The 22,499-nt window shown below is 44.9% G+C and overlaps 2 protein-coding genes across 8 annotated transcripts in view; one reads left to right on the top strand and one right to left on the bottom strand.

The window, feature by feature from the left end:
- Positions 1–2,830: 2,830 nt before the first annotated feature.
- Positions 2,831–10,710, top strand: ASB8 (ankyrin repeat and SOCS box containing 8). 2 transcript variants are annotated; one of them, XM_023231215.1, is made up of 4 exons: positions 2,831–2,983; positions 4,960–5,121; positions 7,206–7,310; positions 8,515–10,710. In XM_023231215.1, the coding sequence occupies exons 2-4, from the start codon at positions 4,993–4,995 to the stop codon at positions 9,145–9,147; spliced, it is 867 nt and encodes a 288-aa protein (XP_023086983.1). In that variant the 5' UTR covers positions 2,831–2,983; positions 4,960–4,992; the 3' UTR covers positions 9,148–10,710. The 2 variants fall into 2 exon arrangements, with proteins under 2 accessions (XP_023086983.1, XP_023086984.1); XM_023231216.1 differs by having other exon boundaries at positions 2,853–2,983; positions 4,964–5,121.
- A 1,662-nt stretch (positions 10,711–12,372) lies between these two features.
- The window catches only part of PFKM (phosphofructokinase, muscle), a 46,502-nt gene continuing 36,375 nt past the window's right edge, over positions 12,373–22,499 (bottom strand). For all 6 annotated transcript variants that reach the window (XM_023231204.2, XM_023231207.2, XM_023231205.2 and 3 more), the window contains 13 exons: positions 20,603–20,728; positions 19,094–19,158; positions 18,536–18,599; positions 17,581–17,730; positions 17,057–17,127; positions 16,610–16,697; positions 16,371–16,523; positions 15,504–15,668; positions 14,631–14,692; positions 14,292–14,403; positions 13,343–13,442; positions 13,156–13,261; positions 12,373–12,912 (listed from right to left, as the gene is read on the bottom strand). In XM_023231204.2, coding sequence (XP_023086972.1) covers positions 12,768–12,912; positions 13,156–13,261; positions 13,343–13,442; positions 14,292–14,403; positions 14,631–14,692; positions 15,504–15,668; positions 16,371–16,523; positions 16,610–16,697; positions 17,057–17,127; positions 17,581–17,730; positions 18,536–18,599; positions 19,094–19,158; positions 20,603–20,728 — 1,407 coding nt within the window. In that variant the 3' untranslated portion in view covers positions 12,373–12,767. The remainder of the gene's footprint in view (positions 12,913–13,155; positions 13,262–13,342; positions 13,443–14,291; positions 14,404–14,630; positions 14,693–15,503; positions 15,669–16,370; positions 16,524–16,609; positions 16,698–17,056; positions 17,128–17,580; positions 17,731–18,535; positions 18,600–19,093; positions 19,159–20,602; positions 20,729–22,499) is intronic.

Raw genomic sequence — 22,499 nt, 5'->3', positions numbered from 1 at the left:
GTTTTCAGATTATTTTGGCTAGACCAGGAAGAATGCAGAAATTGTTAGCCAGTTCAATTGCTGCACACATGAAGGTACACAGGAAAAAAGAGCTAGCCAAAGCAGTGATGCTGGGTGCAACATTCTCTTGTTAAAGAGGAAGGAAGCGTCCAGGCGCCGTGGCTCATGCCTGTAATCCCAACACTTTCGGAGGCTGAGGTAGGTGGATCACCTGAGGTCAGGAGATCGAGACCAGCCTGGCCATCATGATGAAACCCCGTCTCTACAAACATACAAAAATTGAGGCCGGGCGCGGTGGCTCACCCCTGTAATCCCAGCACTTTGGGAGGCTGAGGCGGGAGGATCACGAGGTCAGGAGATCGAGACCATCCTGGCTAACACAGTGAAACCCCATCTCTACTAAAAAATACAAAAAAATAAGCTGGGCGTGGTGGCGGGTGCCTGTAGTCCCAGCTCCTCGGGAGGCTGAGGCAGGAGAATGGCGTGAACCCGGGAGGCAGAGCTTGCAGTGAGCCAAGATTGCGCCACTGCACTCCAGCCTGGACAACAGAGCGAGACTCCGTCTCAAAAAAAAAAAAATTAGCCAGGCGTGGTGGTGCCCGCCTGTAATCCCAGCTACTCGGGAGGCCGAGGCAGCAGAATCGCTTGAACCTGGGAGGTGGAGGTTGCAGTGAGCCGAGATCACGCCAGAATTATATATATATATATATATGCAACCTACAGAATGACCTTTGTACCATTGTACCATGAGAACGCTTCTATTGTGGACTGCCATGTTACTCTTGGGTTCAGTCAAAATAGACTCTTGGAACTGTAAGATAACAACTCAAAGTCTCCCAAGTATGTGGTGACACCAGAGGACCAAGTCAAAATGAAGTCAGTAAAGAGTGGAGGAAGCTCATGGAAGGACACAGCATAGGGAGGCACAGCCAGTACATCTCCCGTTATGAATGGGCCCTCCCAGCACCTTTGTTGGCTCTCCAGTGTTTTGGACCCTTGCTCATACAGGCTGTGGAACTGAATTTCACAGAAAAGAATAATTTTCATAGTGCTTTGGCTTCTCTCTTCTTATTTGCTCTTCTGAGTTCTTAGTGGCTGATGATAGTCAGATTAGGCTCTCTGCCATTCAGAGTTGATCTTTATACCTGAAAGCGTAAGTTTTGTCTTCTTTGTTAATGAATATCACTGTCAGCTTTGCTCCACTGCACTGTCAGCAGATGCTAATTTGACTAATAAAGATGAGATCTATTGTTTGGGGGGGGGAAATGTTAGTTTGATTTCCCTAGGGGTCTTTCATGCGATTTTTAGCTAAGTGATGTGCTAGGTTTTCAATGACATGCCAAATGGAAATAAGAGGATATTGATCATGAGTGTGACATAGAGTACTTTTCTGCACATACTGAGTTGCACACCACATAAAATAAAAGTGTATTCAGTGTTTCAATAAATAAGTAAAATAACCTGTATTGAGAGCCTATTTTGTCACTCCCTGGGAGACTCCACTCATTCTTACATTTGTAAGATGCTGATGGTTTCCCAGAATTTATATAGTTCAGCATTTCCCAACCAAGAAATTTGAGAGATGTGGTCCAGCATGGTGACTCACGCCTGTAATCCCAGCACTTTGGGAGGCCGAGGAGGGTGGATCACCTGAGGTCCGGAGTTTGAGACCAGCCTGGCCAACATGGTGAAACCTCATCTCTACTAAAAATACAAAAAAAAAATTAGCCGGGTGTGGTGGCAGGTGCCTATAGTCTCAGTTACTTCGGCAGGAGAATCACTTGGACTCAGAAGGCTGAGGTTGCAGCTAACCGAGATCGCGCCATTGCACTCCAGCCTGGGTGACAAGAGTGAAACTACGTCTCAAAAATTAAAACAAACAAACAAAAAAAACACTGCCAACATTTGCAACTTGCAAGAATTCACTTTTTTTTAAAAATCTGTATTTCATCTTCTTTTGAAAAATGGACAATCTCACCATGGTGCAGTGGCAGGAAGTGGAGGGCATATTCCTACCTGGCAAAATTCCTTTGAGTCTGGAGCTCAAGGGAGGCTCACTCCTCAGACCAGGTCATGAACTTTCAGTTCACCATCCTCTCACTGATGTACATGAACTGTCTGGGCCTGCTTTAAATCTCTAATTGGTTAGATTTGGTTGCTTAGAACAAGCTTTGGGGAGTAGGTGTGGGGCACTCTGGTTAAACAGGCTGCTGGGCAGACCACAATTCTTGCAGTCTGCCTGAATGGGCTGCTTCACTCCTTCCATGCACCACCACCATGTGCTGCTGACTTTAAAATGTTTATGCTTTGCACAGAAAGTCTGTCACTCAGAGGTGTCATCATGTCTTTGCACAGGAAGGTTCATTAACCCTAATAAGAGTTATAAATAAAGGTCATTTATTCCTCTACATTCAGAATACTATACCTCCTGGGTGGTTGAGTTCGTCTTTGATATGGTTTACTTGAAGGAGAGTGGACAATGTACAGGAGGGTTCCAAGGAGCATAGATTCGTTGCACCATTATGAATAATGCTGGAAGTATTTTTATTTGTCACAGACACTTCTTATTAGGAGTTTAGTCTCCTAAGTAACTGAACCACTGTGGATGGACCCCCTGCTGGCCTGGTCCACGCAGGTGCAACCATATAGAATCGGCCCAACGCCCAGGGTTCCTGAGCTTTTTTTTTCCCCACCGCAGGACCAAGACCCGAACCCTGCCGCTGTGGCCGAGAACGCTGCATTGAGACTGCGCACAAAGCCTCTGTGTAAAAGGAGAAAGCAACCCGGTAACTAGGCCTAGTGAGGACGGAAGCTGCTGCACAAGTCTGCGCAGGTGCGCCCCAGTGACGAACGCTCATCAGTACGCAGGCGCCCATCTTAGTTGGTCTTGTCCTGTAAACAGATGGGCCTGCCCCCGACAGCTTCTGCTTCCGGGTCACGCCTTGACTGCGGCTTTCAACACCCACCTCAGCCCGGCAATACGGTGAGTGCGGTCCTTGGTGCGGGTCTACAGCCAGGTGTCCTAACCCAGGGTACCACGCCCAATAACGCTTCCTCTACTCCCCGATCGAAGTGCTGTAGCTCTCGAGGCTGAGACTTAGTTCCGGGCCTTAGGGGGCAGATCTGGGAGGGGTTGGTCCGCGTCTGAGGACCCCCAGCGCAAATTTGCGTGATTCTCTTTCAATACCAGACCTGCCGGGATTGAGCCCGTGCGGAAAGTGACACCGCACGTCCTTGCATTTCGTACCCTTGCCCCCCGCCCCCTAGCCTCAGCTAGACAGCTGCCGCGACCCCTCCCGCAGCAGGTGCGGTGGGATTAGGGGCGGTGCGGGCTCGGCCAAGGTTCTCCCGGGGCGGGAGGGGGCGGGGCCGAGGCCTCCCTCGCATCAGAGCCGTTGTGTCTTCTTTTCCACTTTGCTTTTTTTTTTTTTTTTTTCCAGCTTCGCAGTAAATGCCCTTTGGTGTTTTCTCTGGATCCCGTAGCAAAAGAAAACGAGGGAGACAGGGCTTTCAGCTCTAGCAGAGGAAAGGGCCTTCCAAGGGAATGAAACTGTACATGGGCTGCTGTCTGGTGAAATCGAATTTAGATTTCCTTGACCCTTCCTCACAGTGAATGCTGTCAGTCTGCCCTGAAGTTTCATTCCTTTACCGGGAGCTTCCAGGCAGTAGCAGACCGCTGACCATACTCTCAGGAGTTCTTAGCCCGGAGTCCAAGAGCGCCCGGAAAATGAGTGCGGAGTTTAGTTTCATCAGATTATCATGGCCCAGAAATGGTTAACAAAACCACTTTATTTATTTATTTTAATTTTTGAATTTTTTTGTAGAGACGGTTGGGTTTTGGGGTCGTCTCGCCATGTTGACCAGGCTGGTCTTGAACTTCCGGGTTCAAGAGCTCCTGCCTTGGCCTCCCAGAGTACTGGGATTACAGGCAACAGAACCACTTTGGTACAAGCCTCCTGCTTTAGATGCTCTGTCTTCTGCTGCTGTTATTGGAATTACCAATTCAAAGGCACCTCTGTATTTTTTTTTCCTTGAAACAAAAAAGTTATAAGATACAGACACTTGTCTCAGAGCAGTTTTGTGGCTACTGGAGAGATTAAAACCTCAGGTGATCCACCCACCTCAGCCTTCCAAAGTGCTGGGATTACAGGTGTGAGCCACCATGCTCTGCCTTTAACTCATTTTAAAATCTTCAAATTTTCCTAAAACTGAAAGTATATTTTATTATTGTGAACTTTAATTTTTTCCTAGTTTTATATAGATATGACTCTAGGGTAGTTATACTTGTGCTTTCCTTTATTTTAGAATATTACCTCAAATATTTCTTTTTTCTCTTCTGAAGACATTTGAAAATATTTCAGATGCCTTTTCATTATTAAGATAGATATATTTGCTCCATAGCCTGCTTCCTATCTTGTCACAGATGACAATCACTTCTATACTGTTTAGTCGTAACCAACCAATGTTTGTTAAATACCTACCTTTTGTGAGATTCTGTGGCTGGCCTTACATGGATGAAAGAGTAGAAGACAAAGTCCTTGCCTTCCAGTTGATTACAGTATAGTTGGAGAAACAATATGTACATAACTATATTGCAAGGCCCAGTGTTATAAATAACTTAATGGTGGTGCTGATCATAAAAACCACAAAAATTCAAAGAAGGAAAATAATGTTTTGTGACCTCCTCAGCCTTTTAAAAATCCTATTCCTTGCCTAGTCTTGTTTGTAAACCACACAGAGCTCCATGGGGGTCTTAGTACCTCTTGGGGAAATCTTGTGTCCAAGGTTATCGAACTCCCTAGGCAACTATTATCCAATTCCTTATGATTATGAAAATAGTATTAATCATTCCTTGAAATCTGCTTTTAGTATTGGGAAGGGAAGGCCTCAGAGAACACCTAACCCTAAAGACAGGCGTGCTCAGTGATATTGTATATGCCAAAAACTTCTTTGTTTCAGGCAGTTTGGAGCATGTGAACACCTCGAGCCTTGATGAGTTCCAGTATGTGGTATATTATGCAAAGCATTCAGAGCAAATACTCTCTCTCAGAGCGCTTAATCCGAACAATTGCTGCCATCCGTTCCTTCCCACATGATAATGTAGAGGACCTCATCAGAGGGGTGAGTGTGCTGGTATTGACAGGAGAGTCCTTGCGATGTGAAGTGGGAAAGCTCTGTAAATCCTCATGGATCACAGATTTGCAGCTTTGTCTCAACCCAAGATCACAGGGAGTTTTTATATTTTGCTAACTACATTAACTTGATCATTAAAATGTATTTCCCCTATGTTTGCTTCGCTTCCCTTCTCCCTTTCACTTTGTGTATCTGACATTTTTCTTCATGGAATATGTTCTCAATAACCCCAGTCTCATGTTCTTTGTAAAATATCTAAGTATGATGCATATGTAATCCATTGAGCTCAAAGTCTTCTATACATGTTTTATTAAGAGAGGAGGTGAGCAAAGCAGAGGTGGTTTTTATTTTTATTTTTTGAGACAAGGCTTCACTTTTGTCACCCAGGCTGGAATGCAGTGGTGCAAACATGCCTGACTGCAGCCTTGACCTCCTGGGCTTAAGCAATCCTCCCACCTCAGCTCCCTCAAGTAGCTGAGACTACAGGCACATGCCACCCATGTCCAGCTAATTTTTTTTTTTTTTTTTAATTTTTGTAGAGACGGGGTTTCACCGTGTTGCCCGGGCTGGTCTTGAATTCCCAAGCTCAAGCGATCCACCTGCTTTGGGTTCCCAAAGTGCTGGGATTAGAGGTGTGAGCCACTGTGCCTGGCTACAGGGGTGGTTTTTAAATCCTGTGAGCCTTTCTTCATACCTGGGTTATAATAATTACATGGAGAGATTTTTACTTACATTCTGTGTTAAAAGCAGCTACCACTTCTAGCTCTGTAGAGGGTATCAACCTCTAAAATGCATGGTAATTATAGTTTAAGAAAACACCTTAACCATCTGGATGTTTAATCACTGCTCTTCAATAATTGTTATATGACTGGTATCCTAGAAGGTCTTTACCATCCTCTTCTATTTATTTTTCTTGTTGAAGAGAAGTTACAGAGTAATTTTTTGATCACCAGAAAATGCATCCAGATGGTTACTTCTGTATATTCTAAGACTTCAGGCTCCTCATTTACAGCCTGGATCTCTGTAGCTGCTTCAGAGTTATTGGGCACAACTGGAGAAGGAAAAGTCATCCAGTGTTAGCTTATTCTCAGCAAAAGTGGTGTCAGAAGACTCCGCAGTGGAAACCTTGTCACATTCTAATTCTAGCTCTGCTGCTGAGTCATTCAGTGACTTTGGTCTGACTGGTATCTCCATCTCCTATGATTTTTTTTTTTTTTTTTTTTTTTTTTTTGAGATGGAGTTTCCCTTGTCGCCCAGGCTAGAGTGCAGTGGCTCAATCTCAGCTCATTGCAACCTCTGCCTCCCAGGTTCAAGCAATTCTCCTGCCTCAGCCTCCCGAGTAGCTGGGATTACAGGCGCCCGCCGCCACACCTGACTAATTTTTGTATTTTCAGTAGAGACAGGGTTTCACCATGTTGGCCAGGATGGTCTCAAACTCCTGACCTCAGGTGATCTGACTGCCTTAGCCTCCCAAAGTGCTGGGATTACAGGGGTGAGCCACCGCGCCCAGCCTGTCCTTTGATTTTGAATAGAAGCACCAGCAAAGGCTAGATGGTAAAGAATGCTGATACTTAGAGGCTACTTTGAAGATGTTTATGAATAAGGAAAAATAGTGTTAATATGATGCCACTATTAGTGATGGTCATTTGCTGAATGGCCAAAAATGCATGGCAGTTCTGGCCTCTGTCTGACAGACTCACTTTCCTACTTTTTCAGAGCATAGTGGCCATTGAAAGTGGATTGCTGGTCCAGCTTTCATGCCTGATGATAAGGTTTCCAGTGCTTTGACACATAAGATTATGTCTTCAATAATGTCCAAATGACCATCTGGCAGGCTCCCCTGTGGAGGAACTTGGTAACTTGATCTAAGGAATTAACAGTTGTTTTCCTTCATCTTCAGTGTACTCCTTTGGTTTGGACATTGGCATATTAATTAATAGAAAAGGAAACAAGGAACTAGCAGTGTACCTATAAAATACAAAACGCTCTGTCCCCTGGACTCAGTTCTGAATTCTGTCCTGCTGGGCAAGCCAGAGCTGAGCACACTGACTGAAGTTGTCTTCTGCCCACAGGGAGCAGATGTGAACTGCACTCATGGTACACTGAAGCCCTTGCACTGTGCCTGTATGGTGTCAGATGCTGACTGTGTGGAGTTACTTCTGGAAAAAGGAGCCGAGGTAACGTTTTTAACACATTCACATTAATGATTCACTAAAACTTGAGCTTCATGCTTTCTTAGAATTTCTCCCCATCACTCCTCCATCTCTTCCCTCCTCCAGTCTGAAATTCTAACTCAAGGTAATGTTGGCATAGCCAATATTAAGGAAAATGTAATGGTAAATATATAAAATGATCTAAGGATTTCATTCCTTTGCCTTTCTGTCCCCACCCTGCTTGCCCCATTTTATGGTGCTGATACTCTGCTTTTCTTTCTTCTCCTTAACTTAAGCTGTCACTGGCCATCACTTCAGGAAGCTTACCTTGTAGGTGCTGTTTATATTCCATTTAATCTTCTCATTGCTTATTGTCTATCCAGGAAATACAAACGCAGAGATCCCTCAACTCTAATTAAATTTAAAGTACCCTTAAAAGTACTTAAAGTACTTAAGAAGTGGTACTTAAGATAGGTTTTAGCCAAAAGAAGGTTGAACTTACTTAAATGTTTCAGAGTTTTCTGTTTTGTTTTGTTTTGTTTTTTTCATTGATGAGAGAATATGCTATTTGGAAATGTGAAGAAAAAAACTGCAAGTGATGCTGACTATCAGCAAGCCAGCTGCTTTTCCAGCACTGGGAGATTTGTGTTCTTCCTATCACATACTTTCATTTGGGTTCTCTTGTGAACCCACAGCATATTTTTGGAAAGATCTGCCTTACATTCTAACATTTTGAACTTCTCTGTATGGTTAAAGAACATAGCAAAAGCTATGTTTTTCAGTTCGATTGCTACATTAGCCACAGGCTACAGAAAGGGTCAGGATAAGTAAAATAATCCAAAACTCTGTGTAGTCAAGCAACTTTCCAAATATCTTTCTGAGCAGTTACAGGGACTTAAGACTTCCTCTATTCCTGCCTTACCCTTTACTCTGTGGTAGAGTTTCTAACGAATAAATGAACATTGCAGCAAAAACCAAAATAATGCAGACCAGCTAGTCAATGCACATAATAGTGTTGACTGTTTGAGGACAGTTCTTTTCCATTTTGCTCCTAAGTTCCTGTCATATCTTCATATTTATCACCAGCACTCCCTGGGAGTTGCTTGTTGACCCTCTTGTTCAGAGCACTGCATAGCAAAGGTAGTGGGTAACCATGTAAGCTTCTTTGCTGCTGTCCTGTCTTCCTCTCAGTAGTCTGTCTACTGTAATAGTTCCTCCCTTTTTACAGGTGAATGCCCTGGATGGGTATAACCGAACAGCCCTCCACTATGCAGCAGAGAAAGATGAGGCTTGTGTGGAGGTCCTATTGGAGTATGGTGCAAACCCCAATGCTTTGGATGGCAACAGAGATACCCCACTTCACTGGGCAGCCTTTAAGAACAATGCTGAGTGTGTGCGGGCTCTCCTAGAGAGTGGGGCCTCTGTCAATGCCCTGGATTATAACAATGATACACCGCTCAGCTGGGCTGCCATGAAAGGAAATCTTGAGAGTGTCAGTATCCTTCTGGATTATGGCGCAGAGGTCAGAGTCATCAACCTAATAGGCCAGACACCCATCTCCCGCCTGGTGGCTCTGCTAGTCAGGGGACTTGGAACAGAGAAAGAGGACTCTTGCTTTGAGCTCCTCCACAGAGCTGTTGGACACTTTGAATTGAGGAAAAATGGCACCATGCCACGAGAGGTGGCCAGAGACCCGCAGCTATGTGAAAAACTGACTGTTCTGTGCTCAGCTCCAGGAACTCTAAAAACGCTTGCTCGCTATGCCGTACGCCGTAGCCTGGGACTCCAGTATCTCCCTGATGCAGTGAAGGGCCTTCCACTGCCAGCTTCTTTGAAGGAATACCTGTTACTTTTAGAATAGCCCGGAGAAGGTGTTTGCACCATCATGCAGGCAACTCTGGGTGAGGTTGTGCCTGCAGTACTCTGTCACAGAAAACAGAAAAACAGTTGTTCCTGTTGTGTGGTTTATAGATTTTGAAGCAACATGTCACAACAGTAACCTCCATAGCACCTCCCCTTCCCAAACCAAACCACCAAACAAAAAAAAATCCCTCACTTTTGTTTTCTGTTTATTGCTTACTTGGCTTTTTATATTGCACTTTGCAAAAGAAGTCTCCCTCAATCCTCCCCCTTAGGGAAGGAGTCAACAGTGCAACCAAATTTCTCTAGGAAGATGGAAAGTACTTAAAGAATGTGTGTGTGGTTTTCCTTTGGGGACATGGTTAATGGTCCAGAAGAATCCCTTCTAGAAAGCATTTTAGGCCAGGCACGGTGGCTCACACCTGTAATCCCAGCACTTTGGGAGGCTGAGGCAGGCAGATCACCTGAGGTCAGGAGTTCAAGACCAGCCTGACCAATATGATGAAACCCCGTCTCTACTAAAAATACAAATATTATCCAGGCATAGTGCATGCACCTGTAATCCCAGCTACTCGGGAGGCTGAGGCAGAAGAATTGCTTGAACCTGGGAGGCAGAGGTTACAGTGAGCGGAGATCACGCCATTGCACACTCCAGCCTGGGCAACAAGAGCAAAACTCCATCTCAAAAAAAAAAAAGATTTTAATTGATCTGTGAAAAAATTTAAGAAAATCATAATTTCAGCTAACAGCAATTGTGTCCCGAAGATGAGGATACTATAACCTCAAATGATGCAGATCCAGAACTGGGCTGGATGACATCCCTAGGGTGCCATGTCCTGGGGCATTCAGAAGGGACTGGAACTCTCCCCTCATCAAAGGAAACAGCAGTCTTTGCCTGTTTCTCTTGGTTGTGCCCAAGGGCTACACAGTAGCTCTGAAATAATAAGAGCTCTGCAATAACAGTAATAAATAGCTCTGAAATAACAGTCCTAAGCTAAAGTCCTGAGAACTTCTCTTGTAATGCAGCTTTTTCTCCTCCTGAGAGCCAGTGTGTTCTAATGAGCTTCGCAGGCATTTCCTACACCTACGATGTGTGTTCCAGCAGGGAGGACTTATGGGCTGGGCTGCCTTTTCCCATGGGTCTTCATTCCCAATGGAAAGCTCACTCTGCTTAGTTTGGAATTATTTTTCTTTCAGTTGTTCTGGAACCTTTGCTTTTTATTGATTTATACAATACAATTGGCGGGAAGGTGGACTTGGGATGGGAGTGGGAAAAGCATATAAGAGCTTCTTTTGTGATGATCCATCTACCCAAAAGAGATCTGCTTTAGTGAACAATACTCTTTCATTTCATGTTTCTAAACTAGATCAAGTTGTTATTGATTTTAGATGACTCGTATGCAAATTTGAAAAACTTTTTTTTTTAAGCTGATTGGGAGCTACAAACAATGAATGGAATCTACTGACACAGCTAATTGGAAAACAGATGTCTTTTGTCCTATTGATGCTGGTGTTTAAAAAACACCATTAAAAAGAAAAGAGGAATAAATAGTTCTAAAAGCAAGTTTGGCAATTTCTACTTTTCCTACTTTTCTCCAACCCCCCTTAGAAAAAGTTCTTCTTTTACTGCCTGGCTGTACAATGTAACTTTTCATCCCAACCTTTCTCTCATTAGCAACAGCGATTCTGGGCATTGCTGGAGTGAACAGGAGGGCTTGGGCAGAGTATCTGAAGAGCTTCCCCTTCCTTTATACCTTCTCCCACCCCAAATGTGGAATTACTACTTTTATGTTCTCAACTCCAGCTGCACATAAAATTACTAAGAAAGCTTTTTAAAGACACTGGTGCCAAGACTTCACCTCATACCAATTCTTTGGAATTTTCTGGTCTCTGGGGGCTTGAGTGCTTCAGATGTAGCCAGGAATGAGATCCCACTGCGTTAGTCAGTGGGTCTCAAGTCTAGTTGTTAATTAGAACCACCTAGGAAAAATTTTAAAAATACTAAGGCCCAGGCTCCACCCCCACAGATTAATTTAATTGGTCCAAAGCAGACCTAGTAGGGCTGGCTGCAGTGGCTCACGCCTGTAATCCTCACTTTAGGAGGCCGGGTGGGAGGATCATTTGAGACCAGGAGTTGAAGTCCCCATCTCTACAGAAAAATAAATAGACCTGGGCATGAGTATGTTCAAAGGCCTCAGGTCATTCTAATATTCTGGTAGATTTATAAACTGCTTTAGATGCTATTTCATTTCTCATCATAGACACTTAATATTCTGGAAAGAGAAAGTTTTGTCCATGTGAGAAAAAATGTTACCTGTTTCTCAGTTACTTCATAATCACTCGTGGTTGGTGGCTAATAACTTCTGCTTCACCTCCACTTAAGAGTTCAAACACAATTTCACTTATCTTTTTAGCTCTGGGGAAATAGCATGCACCTTCATAGGTTTTCGTTTTTTTGTTTTTAAGTGGTCTTCACTATGCCTTTTTTTTCCCAGATCGTATCATCATCCTAATTTTTTTAGTTTTTACAGAGTGACATTTTCCCTCTGATTAGCTTCCCCTGAGCCATCCTTCCCTCTTCATTTTCTCGAGGAAACAGCTCTTAAGATTAAAGATAGGAAAGAGAACCTATAAATCAATGGCAGTTAGCATTTAAAATGTTGAATGAATGCCTGAACTTTCCCTTTCACTTCATTTGCATAGGCCTTGGCTCTGGGGATTTGATATGGCATGGTAAGGAAGCAGAGGAATGGGGAATGAGGATGAGGTTTAAAGTCAGAACTGAGTTTTGAGTTCTACTTGAATAATATTGAAGGAGACATTATGTAATCAATCATCTTGAGCTCCAGTGTCCTCCTTTCTGAAGTCAGGCTGTCACCATTGCCCTCCAAAAGCTACTTTGAGGATTCAGTGATGAAATGCCTACCACAGTGCTTGATATTTATTGTTAATTTCTCTTCCCACTGAAGAACTGTGCAAAGAGTATCTGGCTGCCTTAATCCCTGACTCCAGCAACAAACATTCTCAGTCACTATTTAGAACTGTTTTTAGAGTTTGGCAGTGATAATTTTTCAGACAGCCAGCAAGTAGTGTACTAGAGATAATCCCTTCCTCCACCCCCTGTGATACCCTTAACATCTTTACTGCTTCATCAGGCAAGTGTCTGATACATGGGGCTGACAGTAATACATTCCACTAGGGAAGATGATAACAGGAGAAGCGAAAGCACAGTGACCAGTTGGCATTTATTAGTGTAGTTACAATTTGTCACTGTAGTAAAAGTACTAGAGGAACCAAGACTCTTTGTTATCACAAAGAAATAAATAAAGCTTATTTTTAGGAAAATTCTAACTGAGCAAGTGATATCTAGCAGTAGCACTAGAGGTGCCCAGCCTTGTGTGACAGATAAAGCTGGGGCAGAAGTCATGTTAAATTCTACCTGAAAGGAGCTCCCAACCACTGCCCCCTCCTCCAGCTCCTGGCCAGGACTGATCATGGCTGCAAGGTACAGAATAAAAGGAAACCTAATGAAAAAAACAGCTAAAACACTGAGAAGATGTGGACTTATCAGGGGTGAGCTGACCACGATCAGATAATCTGTTCCCCTCACTCCAGAGAGGTTTAAACAGCAGCTTCCCCAGACCGCTTCCGGGTGATGTGCTCCAGGTGGGCATGGTCTGAAGTGTCCAAGTCAATCTCGTACTTGGCTAGGATTTTGAGGATGGGCCTCAGTTTCAGCCACCACTGTTCCTTGGGGATTCGATGCCTACAGAGGAATGAGGTAGATGATGATATAATCTTTTAGTACCCTAATCAACTTCTACCAAAAGTTTATAGAAAGAAGTTGGACAGAAGAGGTTAGATTTAGGACATGTGCATCACATCTGAAATGGGTAAGAATACAGGTGTTACTCCTTAAAAAAAAGGATTAAAGACAGTGAACAGGTTGAGGACAGTAGAGCTTGAAACTACCAGGGAGAGAACCACTCCAGAAAGCAGATGTACTCACTCAAAATCTGTCTGGTCCTGCAGCTCAGTCACTGGTTGGAAGAGCAGAGCCCTCTTCCGCATCCCCAGAACACAGCCCGAGTCTGGAGTATTGGCGAAGATCCGCCCTGCAATAAGGGATGGTCAATCAGCTTCTATACTGGGGAACTAGCCTCTACAGAGGGCACTTGGTCTCTCACCCCACCTACCATTACGGTAACTCTCTTTGATTTTCCCAGACATCCAGTTCATAGCCTTGGCACCCATCTTAGTGGCAAAATTCCTATCAAATGGGGTTGGGCTCCCACCCTGGAGAAAGAAACATAAAAATTACAGAGGGAAGGACTCTAATAAACTGGCAGAGATATAGAGACACACAGAGAAAAAGGAAAGATGGGCCCCAGGTTTACGGCCCAAAACAGGAATCCAGAAATCAAACTATGAAAGGGTGTCCTGAGGCAGTGCCAGGATCCAAGGCCAGGCTGGCCCAGCACATTTGGCCATGCATCAGATATAAGAATAACTAATTAAAGAAGATGATTGGCCCCACAATCCCCTCTTTTAGCTCCACAGCTGCCAGATCCTGTTTTAGTCTTACTGGCCAAAGGGTCAGCTGCCTGCCCCTCTTCAGCCCAGCAGCTTTTGTTGGTCACTGTCAATGATGACATAAAAGTGTTTTTTGTGGCCCAATCTGGCTGCCCTTGGTAGCACCTCAGAATAATATAAAGTATCATACAGATTTCCTTTGAATTAAGAGGAAGCAGGTGGGAAAGTGGGAATGTCTGGAGACATTTTTGTTACAATTGGGAGTGAGAGGAAGGTGCTACTGGCATCTAGTGGGTAGAGACCAGGGATGCTGCGCAACTGTCCTACAGTGCATAGACAGCTACCCATAACAAATCATCATCCAGCCCCAAAAGGCAAAGCTGCCAAGGTTGAAAACCCTCCCCTAAATGAAAAGGATAGACCATATAATCTCTAAAGTCATTTCCAGGATAAAGATGTTTTGATTCTATGACTGTAAGAGACTGCAGGCCCATGTGCTATGATGGCACTAACAGGCTCCTCCAGAAGACTGGAAAAGGCCAGTGGAAGCCTCAGTGGCTGTTGGCAGGCATGGCTGTCTGATGAAGGGCATGACTAGGGTGTCTTCCCTACCTGCTGCATGTGACCAAGCACATTCTTCCTGCTGTCGAAGATGCCCTTCCCTTCCTCAGAGTACAGGTTGAAAATGAAGTCAGTGGTATAGTTCTCATTGCACTTTTCATTCCTGCCAGGTGGAGACCAAAAGCCTGTGACTCTGTGGTTGGCTTTCCATCCCCCCTTTCTGCCTTTGTTCTTTCCTTTCAATTTTCATCTCCTCCCACGATTCAAGGGATAGGCTGGCCCCCTCCCTTTATATCTACAGATTCCTCAGGGTGTCCCAACCCTGGCCATTCTATGAGTTTGAGCCAAAGCTTATTTTTCTTCTCCACTTAGGAACCATGGATGAGGTACCTTAACACCAAGCCCCTTTTCACAGTTGTTTTCATCTTTTGCACCAGATGTTCAACATTTGCCTGAAAATGAAAGAGTAAATCCTAAGCCTAATCGGGAGTGGAGAAGGTTGGGTATAAATCTCTCTTCTTCCACACCACACCTCTCCAGGAAGGGAGAGAGACATGGAAGAGAGTTGTTTACAATCCTGGGCCTCAACTGGGCCTAATTCCTTTATGAAGCTCAGTGTGGACTAAAATTTAAACAATGACTCCAAATGAGACAGAACTGGAAGAGGGAGCACTACAGACAGCTGCAGTAACTGTCAGTGTTCAGCCCCTCACCCTCTCCAGTCTCCCTTTCCAAGCCTTTCTGGTTCCCCTTGCCTCAGAGGGCTGACTTGTGGTCCCAGTGTCAGTCCTAACACTTTATGTCTCTGTTTTGAGACAGCATCTCTCTCAAAAGCAGAACGGGAGTAGGGGAAATCTGAAGGGGAGACATGATATAGTAAAAAGATCACTGACTTTCTCAATCAGTTAAACCATCTGCTCACTTAGGAGTTTAGAAAAGCTTTTTAGCCTCTCTAAACCTTTCTATGTTATATGGAGATAGTATCTTCTTTGCATGTCTATTGTGAAGATAAAATGCAAAAATGCCCACAAAGGGCTTACCACCAGGCCACCTGATTCAAAATGAGCATTCCAACAATAGCAGCTGCGGTCATGCCTGTGAGGTGACACCAGAGAATGCCTGCATAGTGCTCTTTCTGGTCTTCACAGGATTCCACAGACCAACCAGCTCTGTCCTCAACTTGAGCTCTCATAGTTCAGATCACTGTGGAAACAGTCTGGAGACAGGGGAGAGCTACCTAGCAGGCTCTGGGTGGCCAGCTACCTGCAGATCTCGAATGGTGAAGGGCTCCTCAAAAATGTAGGCAGCATCGGCCCCAGCTGCCAGTCCAGCCATGGTGGCCAGGTAGCCACAGTAGCCACCCATAGTCTCAATGATAAACACCCGACGCTTGGTGCCAGCTGCTGACTGCTTGATGCGGTCACAGGTCTGCAAGGACAATGGGTTATAGTTAGAAAGACATGATCAGGGGCCTGATTCTTGTCACTCTTTAATCTTTGCCACTAATTAAACTCTAGAACTATATTCTCCATAGGCTGGCAGGGCCCCTAGAGCAAGTTCTTGCATTTAGGGTAACAGGCATATTTGCCAACCACACTGCAGAACGTCTCTCCTGGGAAGGAAGCTGTACCTATCCTTTCTACTGCTCAGAAAATTAGACTGCATGATCTCAGAAAGAAAAAACAAAACATTTGGTATTCAGGGTATTGGTGCATTTCCAGGTGAGGAAACTGAACACTTTGTCACCCAGGCCGGAGTAAAGTGGCACGATCTCTGCTCACTGCAACCTCTGCCTCCCAGGTTCAAGCAATTTTCCTGCCTCAGCCTCCCAAGTAGCTGGGATTACAGGTACCTACCACCACACCCAGCTAATTTTTGTTATTTTTAGTAGAGATGGCGTTTCACCATGTTGGCCAGGCTGCTCTTGAACTCCTGACCCCAAGTGATCTGCCTGCTTCAGCCTCCCAAAGTGCTGGGATTACAAGTGTGAGCCACCACACCCAGCCAAAGAATCGTTTTCAAACATTCCCATTTGTTTGGTACAAAGAGAAGCTCACTTTTCAGGACCACACTCAGTTGAAGGATTATAATCCTGGCCAAAAGGGATGGGAAGTGGTGGTGGGCTCTCACCGTGCAGATAGTATTGAGTGCTGTGTCAGCCCCAACGCTGAAGTCTGAGCCAGGGACGTTGTTGGAGACTGTAGCAGGAATGACCACAAATGGGATGCAGAGCTCATCAAACTGCTTCCTGCCCTCCATCAGTTCCAGGCCACCTGTGTAAGCCTAAGAAGAAGAGAGCACAAGGGCAGGATTGGGGAGAGGGAGAGGAGGTGGGAGGGAGAGAGGGAGACACAGTGGCGGGCACTCACCTCAAAGCCCCCAATGATGACAAGGCCCTGAATGTTAAACTTAGTTATATTGGCACTGATCTGTTCAAAGCTCTTCTTGGGTAGAGTCCTAGTTGACCAGTGATGGGGGGGACGGGAATGGGAATTTGCGGAAGAGACAGGAAAATTGAGGGAGAGAAAAGCTAGAGTTAGAGGCACTTTATTTTTAATTTCTTGACCTGTGCCCCACTCCCTGGCCCACTCTCTCAGTCCTATCCAAGGATACATACTGGAGTTCTAAATTGCCAGAGCTGCTAAAAGATGTTGAGATGGGCATGTCTGCCCTCTTGGCAGCAACTGTGAAGTTGGGGGTAGAGGACCCAGACAACAGGGTGGTTGAAGCAGACCCTGGCATAATGAATTGATACCCAAATCCAAGGGCAACTTGAAGAGGTCACTGGGACGAGGTGCCTCTGCAGTACTACTTACCTTTTAGTCCCAAGTTTAGAGCCACCTTGGCCAGTCCAGCCCCCAACATAGCTCCAGCCAGCTTCCTCTATCTGTGGGGAAAAGCCACAGAGCTCTGCTCAAAGCTAAAGCACTAGGAGGCCTGTGTGGGACTGGTACCACTGCTTGAGTTCTAACCCCACCCCGGATCCCCCTTGGTTGGAATAGGTACACCAGGTATTAGCTTTTCCCCATGCACTGAACTTCTTCTACCCTTACTGCTCATTCACCAATATTAAGCATCTACCTATGCCAGGCACTGTGCTGAGCTTTGAGATAGAGAATTAAATAGGACATGTTGTTTGCAATGGTGCATTCCAGTAATTCCTGCCTGTTCCTACTGCCCTAACATTAAATATCTACTTCTGCCTGGACCCTGAGAGAGAGAGGTAGTGAGGAACAGAGGAAGCCAAGAGAATGGACAGGTCATTCTTGCTACACTTATCTTCCCTATGACTGCTCCTGGGTCCTAGAATATGTGCCCTTCCTCCTTTTAGTCCCCATACCTGCCCCTTGGCCAGGCCCTCGAAACCATCATGGACAACGAGCACTCGGTTGCCCTGGATAAGTCCAATCCTCACAGTGGAGCGAACAGCAGCATTCATGCCTGCAGCCGGAGCCCCCACATTCATCACAGCCACTGTGTGCGAACCACTCTATACAGGAGGAAGCAGGGGAAAAAGGAGGACGGAAACCCAGTGTGGGAACAGGGAGGAGGTCAGTAAAGGAGGCAGAGCTCTGAACCCTTGTCATCCAGGGATCAGGACATCTGCCTGAGACAACACACACCCCTCTCCCAAGGAATGCCAGCACAACTTGCTACCACATACTATGGAAGCAGAATTCTTGATCACAGATCAATAAACAAAGCTGCTGTCCCCTATCTCAGATATCAATATTATACAATGAATGAGAGACCTTCCAGAGCAGCACTTCGCAAAGTGTGATCCTTGCATCACCTGCATCAGAATCCACTGGGGGAGCCTGTTAAACCTGCATATTCCTGGCCTCTACCCAGATATGAATCTCCTCTGAGAGAGGGGCCCAGGAGTTTGCATGTTTAATAAGCAACCCAAACAATTCTGGTAATATACTCAATAATGACAACCACAACTCCAAGGGAAGAGGTGGCTCAGATACACTTAGATGTGATTATTCCCAGATATTCCCAGAGAAAAAGTACATAAGCCCTCTTTCCCATTCTTTGCATGCTATCTTGCCAGTCCTGAAGTGGGCATGGATCTTGTGTTAGAGATATCCAGGGTACACTGAAAAGGGGGCTAGCATCTGGGGTGGTTAAGAGAAAATCATTATAATAGGGCCAGGGACCCAGCACTGAAGATCAGAGTGGCGCAGAGAAGTTGGTAAGGTTTATGTTGTATGGACTGTGGTAGCACTTTATGAAGAGACACTCGGGGAGTGAGAAGGAAAAGGGGAGAGGGCAAGTCAACTTGCCAGTACCTTAGATACCGGGGGTCTGACATGAGCTAGAAGCTTGTATACCTCCCAGTTGTTCATGAAGCTCCTGTAGAAGTACAAATAGAGAGAGGTGTCTTTAGGCCATTCCCCACAGCCAGCAGCCATTGGGATCCTGGTCTGAAGTTTTGCTCCCAGAGGGAAGTTCCATAGGGCAAACCTCTGAGGACAGAACTGGGGCAGAGCAGGGACAGGGCAGGGGCTGCAAAGGGGCCACTAGTTCATCCAACACTCGCTCAGTACTCTTCTCCAGGCACTGTGCTCGGCACAAGAGACTGTCCCTTGCTTAGAGGAACTTATCATCTAGCTGGGGCTCACATATAGAAGTAACAGATTATAAAAGGTTGATGCCAGGGACCGCATCCCTGAGATGAACTGATCCTTCCAGACACCTCACAACTAACTTTCTTGGGCAAGAACTTGCTGCAGAGAGAATCAGAAAAGGAAGCAGCAGAAGCTTATGTTTTGGGCCTGGAGTCATGGAGATCTTTGACTTCGGGCATCTGATTTCTGTAGCTAGTGAGCTTCCCATCATTTCCTCACCGGCCTCTCAGCTTCAGGGCTTCATCAAATTTCTTCTCACCCATGGCCTTGGTCACATCTTTGGTCTGAGGGGGGAGCACAGTGACAGTTTCAACTCCAGGGTCACAATTCCGCACAGCTGGATTTCTATCCCACAGTCAAACTCTGCCCATCCCTGGGATTGTGACTAGATCCTGCCCATTCTATACCCCACCTTTCCTATGCCCCTAAACTTTCACAGAAGTATTTTTGTTTTTCCTGAGCAGCAAAAGAAAAGAACTGATTCTATGCTCTGTTTATTTTATTTTAATTTTTATTTTTTTGAGACAGAGTCTTGCTCTGTTGCCCAGGCTGGAGTGCACTGGTGCGATCTTGGCTCACTGCAACCCCCTGCCTCCTGGGTTCAAGCGATTTTCCTGCCTCAGCCTCCCGAGTAGCTGGGATTATAGGAGTATGCCACCACAACCAGCTAATTTTTTTTTGGTATTTTTCACCACGTTAGGCAGGATGGTCTCGATCTCCTGACCTTGTGATCTGCCTGCCTTGGCCTCCCAAAGTGCTGGGATTACAGGTGTGAGCCACTGTGCCCAGAACTATGCTGTTTATTAGAAGTATGGGTAGAGTGGAAGAATGCTCACAGATAAATAGTATCTTCCATTCCACACCCAGGTCCCCAGCCTTAAAGCAGCCTCTGAAGTCATGAGTAAATGAAGATCCTACAGGTAACCAAGTTAGGAAGAAGGACTGATCCCTGCTGTGTGCTTCTCAACTACTGATTTCAGCTCTGTGGGCCAGTGCCTTCGCTTTGGAGCTTTCACAGATACATTTCCAAGCAAGGCTGCAGATCACTGGGACTCCTGGGTCGCAGAGAGAAGGAGGCCGGCAGAAGGGGAGCATTTAGACCAGCCCTCAGAACCAGGCCAGATACCCTAGCTCTCGCTCCCAGCCTTCCAGCCACCATGTTCACTCTGTGGTATCAATGGAGTGATTCCTTCATAATAAAGGCCACCATTTCCTGAACACTCAACATTGGCTAGGTACTGCATCACATACTAATATAGCTTATCTCTAATCCTTACAATAACCCTCAACGTGAGCATTAGTGTACCTCATGTTGGTTCAGAGAAACATGTTCAAGATAGAAATCATAGAGACAAAAACTACCCAGCTAGAATTTAATAATATTCTCCTGCTCTTAATAAAGTTAGGAGGAATATTGCATTCTTCTTCCAATAAAGACATGATAAAAATGTTTGAGGTTGTATATTATGAGATACTGGGTTTCATTACTAAGGAGGATGTAGAATCTCCCACCTTCCTTAGGAACATTTTACTGATGGGAACACTGAAGCTTAGTTAAGAGATCCTATGCAAAACCCACTGTGTTTTTTCCCCGTATGTCTCTTACTGTACCATCTTGCCTTTCCACCTGCTCTTACACCAGTGGCCTTAGATGTTGGTCTCATGCCCCATGAACTCCAAGGCAGGGGCTTGAGACTGTTAAGAAAGGGGTTTAGGATCAGTACTTACCACCTGGACACATTCCATGAGGGGCAGGCGCACAGCCTGGTTACCAGAGAGGCTTACTACACAGGCTGGGGTATCTGGGGTCCCCTCCAAAAGTGCCATCACTGCTTCCACACCCATTCTGCTGCCCTGCAGGAGTCCAGAGAACAAAGACAGTCTGGCTCAGGCTGCCTCATCTTGGCTCAGCCTAGAGAGTCAGGATACTTGAGGCCTTTTCCAAATCACAAGATTGAGTCTCACAATTAAGAATGCAGCAAAGAACTTACTGGGCTTTACCTCCCCAAACAGATTTCATCTAAAGCTTGATGACTTTGTATTCTTGCCATCGGAACCTCAAGGATTCTACTTAGTTCTAGAGAAACATGCCCACTACAGTAACCAACAGGATTACTGGGGCTTAATAATGTTCCCTTCTTATTGACAAAACAAGGTAGGAGATTGCTTTGCTCTTCCAATGAAAATAGGATAAGAGGGTTTAAACTGAGTGTCTAAGGTTGGGATTACATGCCTGTAATTCCAGCATTTTGGGAGGCCGAGGCAGGCGGATCACCTGAGGTCAGGAGTTCAAGACCAGCCTGGCCAACATGGTGGAACCCCGTCTCTATTAAAAATACAAAAAGTTAGCCAGGTATGGTGGCGTGTGCCTGTAATCCCAGCTACTCAGGAGACTGAGGTAGGAGAATCCCTTGGACCCGGGAGGTAGAGATTGCAGTGAGCCAACATTGTGCCGCTGCACTCTAGTCTGGGTGATAGAGCAAGACTCCATCTCTAAACAAAAAAAAAGACTGGTCCTGGTAGCTTATGCCTGTAATCCCAATGTTTTGGGAGGCCGAGGCAGGCAGATCACAAGGTCAGGAGTTCAAGACCTCCTGGCCAACATGGTGAAACCCCATCTCTACTAAAAATTTAAAAAATTAGGCGAGTGTGGTGGCAGGCACCTGCAATCCCAGCTACTTGGGAGGCTGAGGCAGGAGAATCCCTTGAACCCAGGAGGTGAAGGTTGTAGTGAGCTGAGACCATGCCACTGCACTCCAGCCTGGGAAACAGAGCAAGACTCCATTTCAAAAAAAAAAAAAAAAAAAAAAAAAGAAATACCACTATATACCTATCAGAATGGTTAAAATTTTAAAAAATTTAAAAATAAAAAAGTGACAATCCCCAAATGCTGATAAGGATGCAAACATAACAGGTCGTTTATAAATTGCTGATGGAAATTAAAATGGTACAGCTATCCTAAAAACAGTTGGGCAGTATCTTTGAAAAAAAATTTTTTTCAAGAAACAAAAAACTACCATACAACCCAATTGAACTCCTGGGCAATTACTCTGCAGAAATGAAAACTTAAGTTCACACAAAAAGCTGTACACAAATGTTCATAGTTGCTTTATCCCTAATAGCCATAAATTGAAAACAACTCAAATGTCTGAATGATTAAACAAACTGTAATACGTCCACTCCATGGAGCACTGCTCTGCAGAAAACGGCAAACTATAGAAACAAACAACACCTTTGATAAATATCTAGAGAATTATGCTGAGTAGAAAAAAAAATCCTAAAGGGTTGCATATTATGCAATTCCATTTATATAATATACATGAGATTAAAAATTAGAGACAAAGAGACAGATTAGTGGTTGCCAGAGGTTAAGAATGAGGAGGGATGGGTGGGGGTCAAGTACATGTGGCTGTAAAAGGACAACATGAGACATCCTGTGGTAATAGAAATGTTCTGTAGCTTGACAATATCAATGTCAATATCCTGGTGATGATATTGTACTACAGTTTTGCAAGATGTTACCATTGAAGGAAACTGGGCAAAGAGTATGTGGGACTATCTCTGTATTATTCTGTACAATTGAATGTGAATCTACCATTATTTCAAAATTCTTATTAAAAATATA

This window comes from Piliocolobus tephrosceles, chromosome 10, assembly GCF_002776525.5.
Source record: "Piliocolobus tephrosceles isolate RC106 chromosome 10, ASM277652v3, whole genome shotgun sequence".
Taxonomy (NCBI): domain Eukaryota; kingdom Metazoa; phylum Chordata; class Mammalia; order Primates; family Cercopithecidae; genus Piliocolobus; species Piliocolobus tephrosceles.
Note: the sequence above shows the minus strand (reverse complement) of the source record. Positions and strands in the feature narration are given on the sequence as shown.

Excerpts from the sequence above, each read along its gene's own strand:
- ASB8 (XM_023231215.1), top strand. The coding sequence starts at position 4,993 with ATGAGTTCCAGTATGTGGTATATTATGCAAAGCATTCAGAGCAAATAC. Across the intron at positions 5,122-7,205 it reads TAGAGGACCTCATCAGAGGG|GGAGCAGATGTGAACTGCAC; the intron begins GTGAGTGTGCTG and ends TTCTGCCCACAG. Across the intron at positions 7,311-8,514 it reads TTCTGGAAAAAGGAGCCGAG|GTGAATGCCCTGGATGGGTA; the intron begins GTAACGTTTTTA and ends CCCTTTTTACAG.